We start from the raw sequence: 16236 nt of genomic DNA, 5'->3' as shown, positions 1-16236 counted from the left end.
TCTCCTACAATGTTATATTTCGTGTTAGTTCCCATCAGGGATCTTGACATGGGATTTGGTCTTGGCTTTGCTTTGCCTTGGGGGAGAGCAACTGTTTAGCCAGTGGTTTTGTAGGGGTTTTGCTGCTATTGTTGGTTTTGGATGGTTGGTTTGGCTTTTAAACTATTTGAGAAGTTCTCCTCAGGGCTGTAGCAGAACCTCTGAGCTCTACAGCCATGTTCTACTTCTCCAAGTCACAGGAGAAGACATGGAAAAGGCTCTGTCTCCTGGAGTGCTGAACAGCCTTCCTCTAGGCCTCAGTTTTCTTAATGCTGTAACTGCTTTTAATAGCAGTCCTACCAAAATGTAGAGCAGATGCAATGCCACAAATTCTGCAATGCCACAGAACTTGAAATGTGAAAAGCTCAGGATTGTGCAGGCAGCCACAAAAACCTCACATCCAGGCCACCACAGCAGGATGCCCAGATTCTATGAGAGAGGCTGCCTGAACAGTGCTGGAAAACTGGCCTGGAAAAGAAAAACTATCTGGTGCTGTGCCATTATTCTTGCCCTTTGGTTTTAGAAGTGATGCATAATTTTGTCCAGGACTCTGTCTAGGGAAGACACCCTGTCATTCCAGTAGAGAAGGATGGCAGCAGCAGTCTAGCAGGCAGCCAGGATGGACAAGGAGATGAAGCCTACAAAGGAATGGTGCATGATCCAATCCAACACCAACCCAAAGGTGACCAAATTCACCAGACCAAACACATACATTTCTTACTTTTGTTTGGTTTTTTTTTTGATTCAACAATCAAGTTAAATATTCTGGACACAAATATATTCTACATCATTTCTTTAGAACAAAGAAAAACAGATGATGAATGCAGAACATCTTAATCATAAGAAAACCAAGGAAATACAATTGAAACTAGTAGTATTATGTGGATTTCAATTTCAGTACAAACCTTCCAATATGCACTTTAGATTTATGTTCTGTTTACCTGATATTTATATAAGACTAAAGCATTATTGTTTAAGTATATTTTGTAATTCTTTTTCTGTTTATTTTTACATTTGTCTGGGTTTTTTTGTAGATTTTATAAAGATTTTCCCTCAAGTCCTAGCTTGGAATCAGTCACTATCACAATGAGAAGCAAAATTTTAAGCACAAACCTCAATTTCATTTTTCTACAATATTGGAAGAACTGTCAATAAATTAAGGTACTAATCTGCTGTAGGTAAACTGTTTTAGATCTCTTGACATGGGTGTAAAACTACTTACTCTTCTCGCAAAATAAATTCAATATTTTCTGGAGAAACCTGTCCTGTCACAGGATGTCTAAATGACGTGGTCTGCTGATTATGGCTGAAAGGAAAAAAAAAGAAAAAAGGAAAAAGAAAATTAATATTGCTATACTCAATAAATATGATCTCTAAAAAGCAGAGCTTTTTATATTGATGTTTTGCTGCTCTATTCCAGAAATTAAACATATTTCTGAGGTACTTTTCAAGTCTGAAATGTTTTCAGCTCATTCCTATGCTCTTGCCAACTTTGCCAATGGCACACTGTGCCATTTAATTATTAAGCAGGTTAATGTTTTAAAAGTAAACTAGTTGCAATCTTTAGTTAGTGAGACAAAGTTGAATTTATGATTATTTCCACCTTGCTGTTACCAGATTATTTAGATATAGCGTAGAAATTACACAACATACATTTCCGATTTGTGTTTCCATAAATTTCACATAATAGAACCAGTAATTTGAAATGCAACATTTTACACAATTTTTATTATTTAATGAGATCACAGAGAGAAATTATGTGGAAGCCATTTCTTGCATGTTTCTTTTTCTTCTAATATGGTATTTCTCCAATGATTTCTCTTTACACCTTCATGCAGAGTTGTAGTATACAACCTTAGCTGTGTGGCTGCACAGTCGATATAAAACATTATTTAGTATTTCATCAGAACTGAATTAAAATTGAGGGTTTCTATAAGCTTTCCCCGCAGAACACTATCTAGACATTTTGCTATCCTCTGTGAAACATTTCATTAAAGGTAAGTATCTTACCTATCTGAGAACCAAGCGCTCATTTATTTAAGACTCTAAATTTTTCTGGGTTTAGATAACAATTCTTAGGTAAAAAACATCCAAAACCACAACTCACATCAAACGTAACAAAATAGTAACACAATCTCAGTGTATTCAGAAAGTTAAAATGAGAAGGCCATTCAAAGAATTGTACTTCAAATAAGGAAAAAAGGAAAACTGAAGTGTTTTCTTGTTTAAAGAGTTGGAGTTTTTCCTCTTGTAAAGCCTGTTTGGTTTCAAGCATTACAGATTTGACCTTGTTGTCCAGCATACCAGGAGATCCCCCAGCACAGAATAAGGCATAAAGAAATACTTTAAGATCTCAGAGCATTGAGTTCCTAAGAGATAACACTCAGCTGACTAAAGGACAGCTAACAATCAAACAGCTCATGCAGCCATAACATTCCAATGTAAATAGCTCAGGACATGTCTTGATTTAAAAAACATACCAGAACCAAGCAAAATAAAACCAACCAACCCCTAACAACAACAAAAAACCCACCAACTGCTCATGTTAAGTCCTACTCAGGCCATAAACACAGAGGATGTTTGGTGTGTTATAAACTTTTACTCTTTTCCAACACACCTTGCTCCAGCAAGTCAGATATAAGGCACCCATGTAATGAACATTTCCAATGATCAGCTGACAGCTGTAACAACTTATGTAACACCAGAAGGACTTTTTCCAGCCTCACCTATTATAAAACTCCTCACCCTAGAGCCATTGGAAACTGTGAACAAGATATGGGCTATCAATTACTCCACTGCACCAGGGATGGCCCTTGCTCCCTACACTGCTGAGAACTGACCTGTCCTACAGCTGTGGGTTAATAAAGTTTCTAACTCTTTGGTTTTTCCATTAAATCAGAGATCCAGAGAAAGTATCTTCAGTAAGCACACAATGCTAACATCGACAAAGCAACCAGGATCTATTTCCTCACAAAACCACTGAGGAGTATTGTTTCCTAAAAAAAGCATTTCTATGTGATATTTAATTTTGTGTCTATGTCCAAAGAGAGGGATAGGAACTTAAGATGTTTTCAAAGAAAATAATAAACAAGTAAATTATAACCCTAATAATTGAACTCCATGTTTGTCACACAGTTTTAAGTTGAAAGGCTTTCCTTTCAAAGCAGGCCTGATGCAGTCTGTTTAACCTTAGATGCTTAGGTTAGGACTGCTATCAAAAAAAAAGTGCAGATACCCTGTTAGCTTAAAAAAAATGAAATCACCTTGCCAGCTATATTCTCCAGGGGCAGAGGAACTGCCAACAAGCTCCCATCTGCAGGCTGTCAATCATTAATAACTCACTCTTCAATTAAGACTAAGAAAAAGAACTGTATTCCAGAAGTGCTCTAGGGTTGTTCAGGAAGGGAGGTTTCCCATTATACCATACTAGCACGTACACAAATGCTTTATTCTATCTCAGGAAAAAAATTCACCAGAAGAGGAATCAGTCCTTTCAGTTGCAAATAAAGAGCAAGTACATTACTAACAAGACTAAATATTACTTACTAATAACAAAGATTTCAGCTGGAAAGTAAACACTTTTTTAAATATCTGAGCAATGCATTTCAGAACAAGTTTTGCACGTCAAGCAAATACTATGAGCAGAGAAACAGAAGGATGGCTCTGTTGCTGCCTAAAATGCAGATGGTAATTTCACAGACAAGGAGAGGGCACATAAACCCAAAACTTCCCGCAAATCTGCAGCTTCAATAGTAGGACTTCACTGGGAAGAAAGAAATGAAACCCCCACCACCAACAATTAGTTTTGCAGAACACAGTGGTTTATTTGAATTTGAAAAGTGAGAGTTTAAGTGTTTTGCCTCCCAGGACTCATTAAGACTAAGCGATACTATTCAAAACAACCTATACAACAGATGGCTAATGCCTTGCAACAAGGAATTAGATAGCAGGGAGATTTTCCTTCACAATGAGAGCAGTCAAACATTGGAAGAGGTTGCCTAGCAAGGCTGTGGAATCTCCTTCCTTGGAAATATCCAAAATGTGGCCAGATAAGGCTCCAAGCCACCACATCAAGTTGGTTCCAACTTTGGAGCTGGCCTGGCTGGATGTGGTGGGGTACAGAGCTTCCTTCCAACATTAATTATTCTGTTGTCATTCTCTGCTGCTCTCTCTATCCTCTCCCTGCAAATACAATTTAATTCTTATAATAAAGCTTCTTTGAAGCTTTCCCAGTATTTAAATGGATTTATTCCAAGACTATTAGCAGCAGCTTGTTTTTATCAGGATGAGAGAAATTGAACAGCTAGATTTTTAGATGATGATTTTTTGGTTGTTGTTTTCATGTCTTTTAAACATTTGCTTAGCAGTGATATCGGTTTACACAACACTGATAACAATAACATTACAAGTCAGAGTACTCTAAACTTGTTGCAGTGCAAGTTTTCCTTCCTTTCCAAGCACAGACCAAGAAAAGACCTGGCACAGTTGTTCTCTGGACACATTAGCTGCCCAAAAAGGAGTTAATCACCTGTATTTCCTCCAAATGGCAACTACTGAAAGTGTTCCTATTGTCCAGAAATATACCACGTACAACAGGCACAATAAATGTGCCTTAATAAAAGGAAATAAGTTGTTCTACTCTCCATGCCCCTTTTGTTCTTTTTTTTTTCATTAGAGAAAGATGTAATAGCTTCAACAAAACTGGGAAAGGCTTACGATGCTTCACTGTGTGAATTCTGAATGCCTTGGAGATTGCATTAGTACAACACCACACACTCAAAATGCCAAGCTAAGTTTTCTAGCAACTCTACAAATTTTCTGTGTGATCAATCATAGCATCTTTTCCTAGCAACCACCTTTTAATTTTAATAATTTTATATTTTTCTGATTTTTGTACAGATACTGGTAATCAGTGTCATGTAAGCAAAGCAAGTATAAAAACATGAAAAATCCACAAAAGGTAAACTGACAGTCATGCTCTCATGTAGTGTCATCCTTCTACCCAGCTCACAGATTACTATCTACCACTACCAGCTTTATTAAATTACACTACAGACTGTTAGAAATTATTCTGAATTTCAAAGTTACAGAACATCACTTTCCAAGGCTAGAAATACTTAAGACTGAGAGTCTTCAAAAAAGAACCACAGTTCAAAACCCATTTCTTTGTAATTAGATATCTCACCACAAATTCCATGATTTCACAACATGTATACACAACTTTTACCAACATAAGAACTGAGTCACCCACTGTCTTAAAACAGATGCAAACCAGGCTCTAACCTTGTCGAATAATGGAGCCAGGCAGGCACTTTTGCTTGTATGGATCCTTTTGCAGAACTCATAATTAATACGACTTCAATTAATTTTGTATTTGAGTCAAAGCCAAGTCCTAATTATTAATTTTTGGACATGACTGATGCTGATGACCTTTCATTTGAAGTCAAGCAAGTGCATAGATTGTCTCTGGAGTAATCTAAATGCACAGGCAGCTGAAACTTGAAATGTGTGAATCAACTATTGATGAAGTCTACATCACATTAACAGCAAATTTATAAGTTGTGAGAAAAATCCACATTGTCATTGGACAGATGCCCTGTAAATTATTACAAGCCACTTCTACAGCATTTATTTTCCAGGCAGGCTGACTCCTTTACGCTTACCTATAAGAACGGATAAGCATAAACAACTTTATGTTGAATACCCCAAATGGTGATGACAGCTACGTGTGGGCACCCACCCACACCTCTATGGGTGATTTTGGTGTGGGTGCAGCTGACAGAAGAACTTGTGCAGTGAAGAACTGTTCAGCCAGTGAGCTGTTACTCCAAACAGGAGGAAGTTCTTGTATCTAACCAGGCAAACAGCCAGGAATAGTTTGCTTTATTTCATAACATATTTCTGAAATGCATCAATGGCTTCAAAATAGTTTCAGCGCTGCCTTCTGAGTATTTTTTTGGATATTAGCTTTAAGAATTGGTTAGAACAAGTACCAACAAATAGTCCAAGAAAAAGAGTGCCCTCAAAGTTCTGCAGGCTGGAAGAAAAATGCAGTGTAAAATAGATATAATCTGGAAGGATTAGGAACAATACTAACTAATTGCATTATTCAAGCAAAAGCATCCACTACAAGCTGCTCATACACAAAACTCCATCTTTGAGACACTGAACATGATCCACTACTCTAAAATAGTAGTGTCTCATCAGAGCAGCAGTAAAATCCTTGCCTGACTGTAATCAGTGTCCAGAAGATTTTCATAAGGTCAAAATTTCACACACACACACACATCCAACCCCACTCAGTTTAATTAGCATCTTCACCTAGAAACTACTGCATAAGAAAAATTGATTCCCTAAATCTTACATCCTACTCAGATAAGAATTCCTAAGTGTTTAGCTGTTCAGTCCAAACACAATCCTGTAACTATCTTGAGCTGCTGTGTCTGTGACTAGCAGCAGTCAGCATAAGAGTCTGGGTTTATAAAGACAGATTAAAGGGAACAAGATGGCCTGACACCAGATTTTCACTTCTGGTGGAAGCTTGCAGATAACAAGAGTTTGAAATTAACAGTAAACTGACAGTCATGCTCTCATGTAGTGTCATCCTTCTACCCAGCTCACTGATGATGAGGTTAAATGGGAATTGCATGTTTCCTTGGAAATGAAAAAAGTCTTTTTTCCTGTCTTAATGAACTACCAAAGATAAGTTATACTATCCAGTAGTAGTATCAGCAGGAAAGATTTTGTTAATGAACACGCTTTTAAAAACAGAGCTAATAAAACAACAGTAAGCTAATATGGAAAATGCCACAGAATCACTACAAGTATTTTCAGTCATTAGAAGCAGAGATAAGAGGATGAATACACTATCATAACAGGATCAACACAGATTTCCATGAGTAATACAGGCTGAAGTCATCTGCTGATTCACAAATCCTTTTGATGCATATCATGAGAAACCATCAGGGTTTTATTAACTCACAAAAACAAAATGCGTTCAGAGAACTTGAAATTAAAGGGGAAAAACATGTTAGTCTTGCAGACAAGGAAATAGTGACAAAAGAAATCTTTAGAATAGAATCTTTAAAAAAGAAGAATTTGATTATATTTCATTACTTTAGCAGTTTTGGAAGAATTGTAGTCCCTGCCTTCAAAATCAAAAATTAAATTTAAAATCTGTCTGATGACACAGATACACAAACTAAATTCATTATCTAATTAAAAAGAAAGTGGTGATATCTTTAAGAAATATTATTTTAAAAGCCTGGGTAAAAGCAGCCTACTCTTATATTCCAATATCAACCACAATGCAGAGTTTAGTGAGGAAGCTGCCCAACAAGCAGTGCCACATAAAGATACTATTTTGGAAAAAGTATTTAAGGGAAGATTTACACAAAAATATCACAGACCTCCAGTTTTAATCAGTAGCAAAACTGGTTAAAACAAAATAGTTGTTCACATGCAAAGCATCTAAATTTACCAAAGGAGACTGAAAACCCTCTCTATTGCTATTTGAACCTATTAACCTTTGATGCAAAGACATCATACATATGATAACAGACAACAAAATCCACTTTGTTCTAAATATCAGAGCAAATACAAGTTTTCCAGCATCCAGTTTTCATCTAAGTAGAAAACCATACAGTTTAAACAATTTAACACAACAGCTATAAGAACTGAATAAAACAGATCTTGAAAACTTGATCCGCTGCCACATAAGGTATACAACCTCAAAACATTTCATCTTCACTGACTTTTTAATGCCAAAGAGAGATTTTAACTTAAATGCACTTCTGATGTATTATTTATTGAATATAATCCATAATACGAAATAAGTGATTATCAGAGGACAATACTGCAGACTGAGACCTTGCTGCGTGTGCCCTTTTCACCTCTCCATGAAATGGAAATGCTTTATCTCCCACCTATACCATGGGAATGGTGTTTTAATCAAATACAGCATCACAAGACACCAGGACGGAACGAAGGAATTATAGCTGGCATCCATCACAGTGTCCCAGGGCTACAGTCTAGAATACTGAATCCAATTTTGGACTTCCTCATACAGGAAAGGCGGCAACAAACTGAAGTGATTGCAGCAGAGAGGCACTAAAATGGTCCTGAGCACCTGTGGTGAGGAGAGTCAGGGCAGAAGCCCTGCTCAGCTTCAGAGTGCCCTGCCAGGACCCAACAAGGCTCTTCCCTGTGGCACCTCATGGGAGCAGGCATAAAATGAAACAAGAAGCCTCCAGACTGCTTGGAGGAGAAGCTTTCTCCTCTCCAGGACACAACTGTGTACAGCAGGGATGGCAAATCATTAGAAGAGGCTGCCCAGAGAGGTTGGGCAGTCCCCATCCTCGAAGGTTTCCAACACCAGAGTGGAGGAAGAATGGAGAAACCTGGTCTGAGCTCACCACTGAGCACGCTCTGGGCTGCACAGAAGACCTGAGGCCTCACCCAATCCAAGCTGCTCAACTATCATAAAGCTGGGTACAACTCCTATTTCTATCACAGAAGGCAAACAAAACCCAAACAAACAAGCAAGTTTCACATAATAGAGTCTGCTAAGGGAAAAATGTAAAAACTCCATATTGTTTAGGAAGAAAAGCTCCAAAGAGCATTAACACATGGTTTCTTCCTTCAGTCTTTAATAACACCATTAATTAACTCCTTCAGCAACTAAATAAATCCAAAGTCCATTTACATTCTACTAATAAGTATTCCATTAAAGCAGAGAATTTATGCGGGCTGGGTTCCTGTGTTTTTTATCTGCTAGGAGAGAACTTCCAACCAAAGTCTTTCCTGGTAAAGGTCATTCAGAACACCCATGGGTCTGTCTCAGTCCCTCTGTAGCCCTAATCATGTCCTCCACAGCTTCACAGGGTTATTAGGATACTGACCACAATCCTACTCACCTTCAGACAGCAGGCTGAAGAATAAACAAGGATATCAGCATTGTATTAACTGAATTAATGTTTAGGATGAAGAAACTACAATTCCCACAGAGCACATCTAGTCTTGTGGGTTGGCTGATAATGTTCACTTGCACATATACACTAATAAATGTTCCTTCATTAGCAACAAACTGCTCCAGCCTATGGAAGGCTTGTGGTTAATTCTGAAACACTTCAAACTCTATTCATCTGCAGCTTAGGCAAAGAAAAAAGGAAAATATTATGGCAATAAAGTTATTTCTTTTGGCTTGTGTCATTCTTGACTGTTTTAAAGGAATTCCTCCTTCCCCTATTTCACTCAATTCATTGTGTTGGATAAAATGCAATGCACGTCCTCCAAAGTTAAGTGCATTTGTAAAATGCTTTTTCTTATCAAATCTTAAGTATTAACTGGACTACAATACTCCTGGGAGACACACAATACCAAGATTTTGCTTGAAAGAAGATTAGCAATGCAAGATCATCTTGCCTAGAGCAACAGGTATGAATTAATGGAGCTTTTCAGGCTGACTCTTCAGGGCTGTGAATTATACACCTCATTGTTACTTGCCTTTCCAAAGAAGCCCAGCACCTACAGCACTGAAATACTGACATGCTCTAAAGCCATGGCATCAGCATCTGCTCATAGAAAGCTACTGCAAATCACACACAGAGCCAAGATTATTAATGTTTTAGGATTGGAACTGTCAAACAGATATGGAAGAGTCTCTTTTTAGGTTATGCACAGTTTATAAAGTACACAAAAATATCTTTGCAATTCAACAAAAAGCTCATCATTACAGAAAAAAGGGGGAATTTACAGCTATGCAACTATGAAGATATAAAGCTACCTGCAGTTGATTCTTTCAGTATAACTTGCCCAAAGAAATAACCTAGAGCCATCTTGTCCTTACAGAGATGCAGAGGCCATACTCAGTGGCCCCAAGTCAGACAAGCACAGAAACTCCTCAGACATTTCCAAACACTCACAGAAATATTGCTGTAGTGTTATTTTCTTTGGCATTCATAGAATGGAAAATATGCTAAAATATACACAACACTACCAGACAACATTTATACAAAGAAGAAAAAAATACAATCATTAACACGTTAACCATTTCAACACTGTACTAAATAATTCCAACCTCTAAAACATCTCTGGTTTAATTCTCATTATTTTACTCAATGCAGAAAGCCAAACAAACTTTTGGAAATGAACTACTTTAGTGTGTGTAACTTGAGAATTTTCTCTGCTAAACACAAACCACTTCACTAATTCTCCAGAAACACCACAATTTTCAGTCATCCAGTGTCACCACAACCCCCAACTCCCCACTATGCAATCAAAGCATGACAGGTCACAATATAACCTATAGCACTTGGTTAATAACAATTTACATTACTGGCATAAGTTATGCCGAGTTTAGTGTACTGAATGTCTAAATATGTGAACCAAACAAATGAAACTGAAGAAAACTCTCATATAATAACGTTCTGTGCTACATTTGTTGAGTCAACACATTGCACTGCCAGAAGGTGAAAACTTGAGAATAAAATAACATAATCAAATATAATGACAAGAGTGGCACTGAAAACAACCCAGCCACAAAAGAAACATTTGCATTTTGTTAATGTCACTAAGAAGACACATTAACAGTGCCCAAACAACCAGTTCAGAATAAGAGCAGAGTACACACAACTGATGACAATATGTAGATGTAGTGGCACAAGCAATGTATCAAGAAGCACGCTTTCACTCTCTCTGTGCTTAAGTTAGCAAACACACTTGTAAAACAACATTGTTGGTTTTCTGTGAAGTGGTTCAGAGGTTTCATTTAGGTTAGCAAACATCAATATGCTTTATTAGATAGGATGCAGTCTTCTGGGGACTGCATGAGGCTTCAAAATCAGTTCTGAATGCCACGACATGAAACTACATTATTCCATTAGAGAAGATGAAAATCCCTTCCTCAAGCGGAGGCTGCTATTATTTTTTCAAGTAACTGGAAAGATGAAGCAACTACCACCTTTCACAATGTGACTGGAAGTGAACAACCACACAGGATGGCCAAAATGCCAACGGCCAACACAGACAAAATCATGCTCCTTAGCTCCAGGGAGCAAAACTACAGCACAGCCCAGCCAAAAGCCAGCTCTTAGCACATCACTATATATAGGGGAGCTATCAGCTGCATTCCTGGGCCACTTGTGCAGGGTGTCGTGGCCTCTTGGCCTGGTTCTTGTCCTGTAGCTCCATAGCACTGTGGCGCCAGCAGAGCCCTCCCTTGTCACCGGAGTCAACCTGCTGCAGAAAACTCCTCCAAGGGTACAACAGCACTGCTCCTGCTGCTGCTGCTTTATCCCGGGGGATACACAGCTACATCCACTACACAACTGAGCATCAGACATGCCCTTAAAGCAGAGCCCAGCAGGGCACCTGCAGCAACACCCCCTCTCTCTCACCTTGGCAGCACAAGGATGCTCTCCCTGCCATGTCCCCAAGCTGTGAGGACAGTCCCATGCGGGTTCACCTCCTGACCCCAAGGCATGCCCCTGTTTGCTGCTGTCACACGGCAGGTCCAGGGCAGGGCACAGGCTCTGCACGTCTCTGCTGGGCTGGGCTCCCCTGGCAGCCGAGGCACAGGCAAGGGCAGCGCTGGAGCAAGAGAAGCTGCCAGCCAGAGAGCTCTCACACTGCTGACAAGGCCTGGGGTGAGAACGGGATTACAGAGTCAAAGAAATTCCAGACAACTTCTTCAGATCCTGCATTAAGTCCTTTCAATGCCAAGAAAGCCTCTATCAAGCATGTGACTGAAACTTGGCAGCTAAGGGGGTGAAGTAACTTCACACGAAATAATATTTGTTCTTTAGGTAATTATTTAACAGAACATACGATGATAGAATGCCTTTGAAAAATGTAGATCTTTTAGTTTACAGAAAACTTTGTAATCTCTTAGAAATACAGATATTAAGTAGTCCTCCACCATTCGGGGAGTTAATTTTTTTTTTCCCTTTCAGATACAGCAAGAGCAGAAATAAAGTTCTCCAAAACATATGACTGAACAGAGCCAGACTAAGAGCTAGACATTCTTGGCAAATTCAGAGCAACATATAGTTAAAAGGGTTTTATTCAATGCTGATTTTGAAAGAGCAAACACTCCAAATGCACCATGACAAGTATCATATGCATTAATATTTAATCAAGAGGATTATACGCAACACAATACCTTTCCATGCTTTCAGTAGATGCACTGTAATTTAATTTACAAACTATAGAAATGTCACAAATAGTTTCCCTGAATATGTGCTGTCCCTGAAATAAAACTTAGTAGACTACAATTAGAGTCTACTTTAAAACAAATAAGAAATTTGAAAATAGCACTGAATAAAGAAATCAGATGACTGATTTCTGCTGAATAAGTCTTCACTTACAAAGTGATTCTGCTTTGAAGTTATATTCATCAGTTCTGCATTATGAAGTTGAAAAAAACTGAATTCATGGAGTGATGAATTTCAATTACTTTGGAAACTGGGCTGGGACTTGGAAATGTGTCTTTACAGAGAAATTAAGCTCTCCCACAAGAAAAGTGAAAGAAGTGTCTAGATTTGCAATACCTGAAGTTCTTCTGCATCATTAACAGATTAAAGAAGTTAATGGTTTTGGCACTACTACATTGGGATTTGGGAGATCAGGATTCAAAATCTAGCTCTGAAGCAGATTTTCTGTAGTCCTCTTTTTTTAATAAATCATTGTTTTATTAATATTTAAGACCTTCAAAAGACAGAAAAGGTGCCTACCAATTTAGACTCAACTTCATTTGCAGTTTTCAGGATGCTACTGCAGTACATACAAGCAAAAACATTCATTGTTTTTCAACAGCAGAAAGGATTACTTCAACCTTTCCTAAGAATTCCAGCAAAGCTGGGAAGCAAGAACAGGTTGAAATTCCTGAATCTAGATGAACAAGACACACTGCAGCATTCCAGATTAATTGTTTATGGATTTACAGAAAATCTCTCCCAGTGCCTAGAACTTTGGGGTTTTTTTAAATATTTTCATTGAATCATCTTTATTCTGCAAATAACATTTTGGCAACATCAGTGCTCTTTTCACTTCAAGAACTAATCGTATGGATGTGGGAAGAAGGTGGTTGCCTTTCTTCCTCCTGTACTCTTTCAGAGCTGTGAGGTAACACACTGTAAAATAGGATACGACTGTACAAGCATAATGAATCCTAAAGCATTGCAACACCCACAAAGCAAGTTCAGCAAAATTACTTGGCAAGGTTAAATTGTCACGGCACTTCTACAAAGCTGAACCAATTAATGCCACCTGAAAACTTGGATCTCCAAATATAAATCTCCAAAACTAAGCTCACTCTGAGATGAACTTTCCTATACTACTTCAAATCTTCCTGCTCAGTTACTTTCTAGTCCCTCTCAACTTAATTCATCCAGGTACAACTTTTAAATAACTGCACAGAAACATCAAGTTCAGCCTAACATGACCCAGAAAATGCTTGCTTCTGTAGTATCATATGTTGTCATGTTCTTTGGAAACCATCTAAGAATCTAAATCTACGCCAGTGGTGTTAATACAACAGATTAAACTCCAAAAGTGACGAGTGGCAATATTCATTCATCTCCAAGTACAACACTAGGAAGACACAGCAACACTGTAATGCAAATAGCTGTTAAATCAAAGAGAGGGAAAAGGTCCCATTTCTGAATACAAAGACACTCTCTAGAAAAAAAAAATAAAAACAAAGTCACTATTCTTAACTTGCATAACACAGACTTTGTTTTCTATCCAATATTCTGGAGTTCTCATGTTATATGCCATGATTGCAAGCTTTAAAGCTCCTGAATTTAACTACCATCAAAGCTCAAAAATCCTGCAAAGACCACATGTTTATTTTACATTCCTTGGATGTGGAAAGGTTTGCAGAATAAGACATTGTATTCTAAAGACATAAAGAGCCACTTGAACTTTTTGGCACCTCAGGATGTTCGGTTCTAGATTCCTTACATATTTTTTTTTCATTCTCAAATACTTCTACTGACATAAATATAAGAAGAGAATTACAAAATAGACACAAAAGCTATTTTGTTGATGCCTTCGAAAATTACAAGTGAGATTGACAATGGGAAGGAAAAAACCCTCTAAAATTCTACTTGGAAATAGACAGTATTTTGGAAATAGACCGAGTTTTGTTTTAAGTAACAGGATCTAAAGAAAATAAACAATGTAACAGATTGAAGCTCCAACAGGAATGTTTGTGACCAGTTAGCACGCCCTGTAGGGAAGCACAACAAAAGAAAGAAATCAGCCAGGTACTTTGCCATGAATTGTGTGTGAGCCCATCTTCCTGCATCTTGTATTGAAAACCTGCTGGAAGTAAAAAAGAGCCTTGACAGCAGGACCAAGAATCACGTTGTTTCCTAAGTGTGTTCCCCAGAAGTTTACCTGAAGGAAGAAAAAAGACAGATGTACTCTTTTTATTAAGTGATCTTACCCTACCAATAAAATCCCAAATGCAAGCACGGTAGTTCAATTTTGAAGGCATTTTCTGCTATAGCTAAGAGCAAATTCTTAAAAGAACAGAAATAATCCATATCCATGACACATAACACCAACTATTTTTGGAAGCTAGAAACCTTCATCTAATGCCAAGTGGCACATATCAAAGACACATGCAACATGCCAAATTTCTAACTGAGGGATAAAAAAAAAATCATTAATACATCAAGCAACAAATAAAGGGAATAATTAAACTTTTTCAAGGACTGTCCTGTAATTTGCATTAAGAGTTTGTACAACCTGACCTCCATTACGTGCTTGTAGAATTGATATGTCTGTGTATGTGGTAGAATAGGTAAAGAGGTCACTTAAGATACTAGAAATAGGCATTAGCTCTATTGTTACCTTAGATAATTGTTAAAAAGCTAGGGTACCTTTCAGCTGGATCCTATTAAAACAGCATTCAGTTCAAGTAATGGGATGCTTTTCTAGGAAGCGAAGTCACTCCAGTGCAATTAGCACAGAACCAGAAGGGTTTGCACTGCAAGGGACCCTAGAGATAATTTATTTCCAGCCCCCTGCCCTAGGCAGAACACCTCCCACTAGAACAGGTGGGGCAGAGCCCCATCCAGTCTGTTCTTGAACATTTCCAGGGATGAGGCATCCAGCTGCTCTGGGCAACCTGTTGCAGTGTCTCACTACCCTCACAGTACAGAATTTCTTCCCAGTGCTTAATCTAAACCTGCCCTCTTAAAGTTGAAAGCCATTGCCTCACATCCTATCACCTCACTCCCAATAATGAAGCTATCCCCACCTACAAGCTCCCTCTAAATACTCAAAAGCCACAATAAGGAGTCTTCGCCAGGGTGAACAACCCAACTCTCTCAGCCTTTCCTCATGCAGGAGGTGCTCCAGCCCTCTGCTCATCTTCACAGCCTCCCTCTGGACCCACCTGAGCTGGAAAATATCATTAGACCTCAGAAACCAACCACCGTTACCTAAAACGACCATGAGTGGCTGGACTAGCAAAAATATTGCACGTCCTTCATTAGGCACATGCTATTGCAACACACGCAGCTCAGGTCACAGGACTTTCCCTTAGGCAAACAAAATTCCAGCAACCAAAGAAAGTCACAGAAACACTGCAGGGATTTTCCTCGCTTCCTAATCCTCCACAACTGGGATGTTCTCTTCTGTTCCTTGAACTCCCAACTGTCCCCTGGGGCTCGAAGTTCAGATAGTTCCAGTTCTTCACAGAATTATCCTGTCCTCTTCCTCACACAATAATTAATGTACAACAATATTATAATCAAATTATAAACATATAGGTTATAGTAATGTATAATTATACAACATTTACAATCAAGATCACTATATAGTAATAAATTCATAAATCAAAACCAAAGCATTAACTGACCTATGAGGTTCCAAATTAAGCAGACTTTTTAAAATGCAGAAAATTTAGAATGCAGAATGTGGGACATTAGCAGAAGCAGTTGTATCTAGGAATTAAATCTCAATGGTATCAATTAGGAGATTTCTCAGGAAATAATTAAAATGGGATTCTCAATTCAGTCTTCACAACACCACCTTAACTGCAACCTCCATGACACAATAGAGTCTTGGAAAACTTTTCATTTTAAATCTTCTCAGGGCCTGTATTTACAGTATTATTTTGTAAATATGTTTCAGACATTCCTACCTCCAAATATCGTAGCAACACCGTGCATGCATGTATTGCTT

The 16236-nt window shown here is 38.2% G+C and overlaps 1 protein-coding gene across 4 annotated transcripts in view; it reads right to left on the bottom strand.

The window, feature by feature from the left end:
• Nucleotides 1-16236, bottom strand: part of PLEKHA7 (pleckstrin homology domain containing A7) — a 145566-nt gene that overhangs the window by 60199 nt on the left and 69131 nt on the right. For all 4 annotated transcript variants that reach the window (XM_064425372.1, XM_064425374.1, XM_064425375.1 and 1 more), the window contains one exon: nt 1262-1345. In XM_064425372.1, the coding sequence (XP_064281442.1) occupies nt 1262-1345 (84 nt within the window). The remainder of the gene's footprint in view (nt 1-1261; nt 1346-16236) is intronic.

Source organism: Passer domesticus, chromosome 6, assembly GCF_036417665.1.
Source record: "Passer domesticus isolate bPasDom1 chromosome 6, bPasDom1.hap1, whole genome shotgun sequence".
In the NCBI taxonomy this organism is placed as follows: domain Eukaryota; kingdom Metazoa; phylum Chordata; class Aves; order Passeriformes; family Passeridae; genus Passer; species Passer domesticus.
The sequence above is the reverse complement of the archived record's forward strand: the minus strand, read 5'-3'. Positions and strand labels throughout refer to the sequence as shown.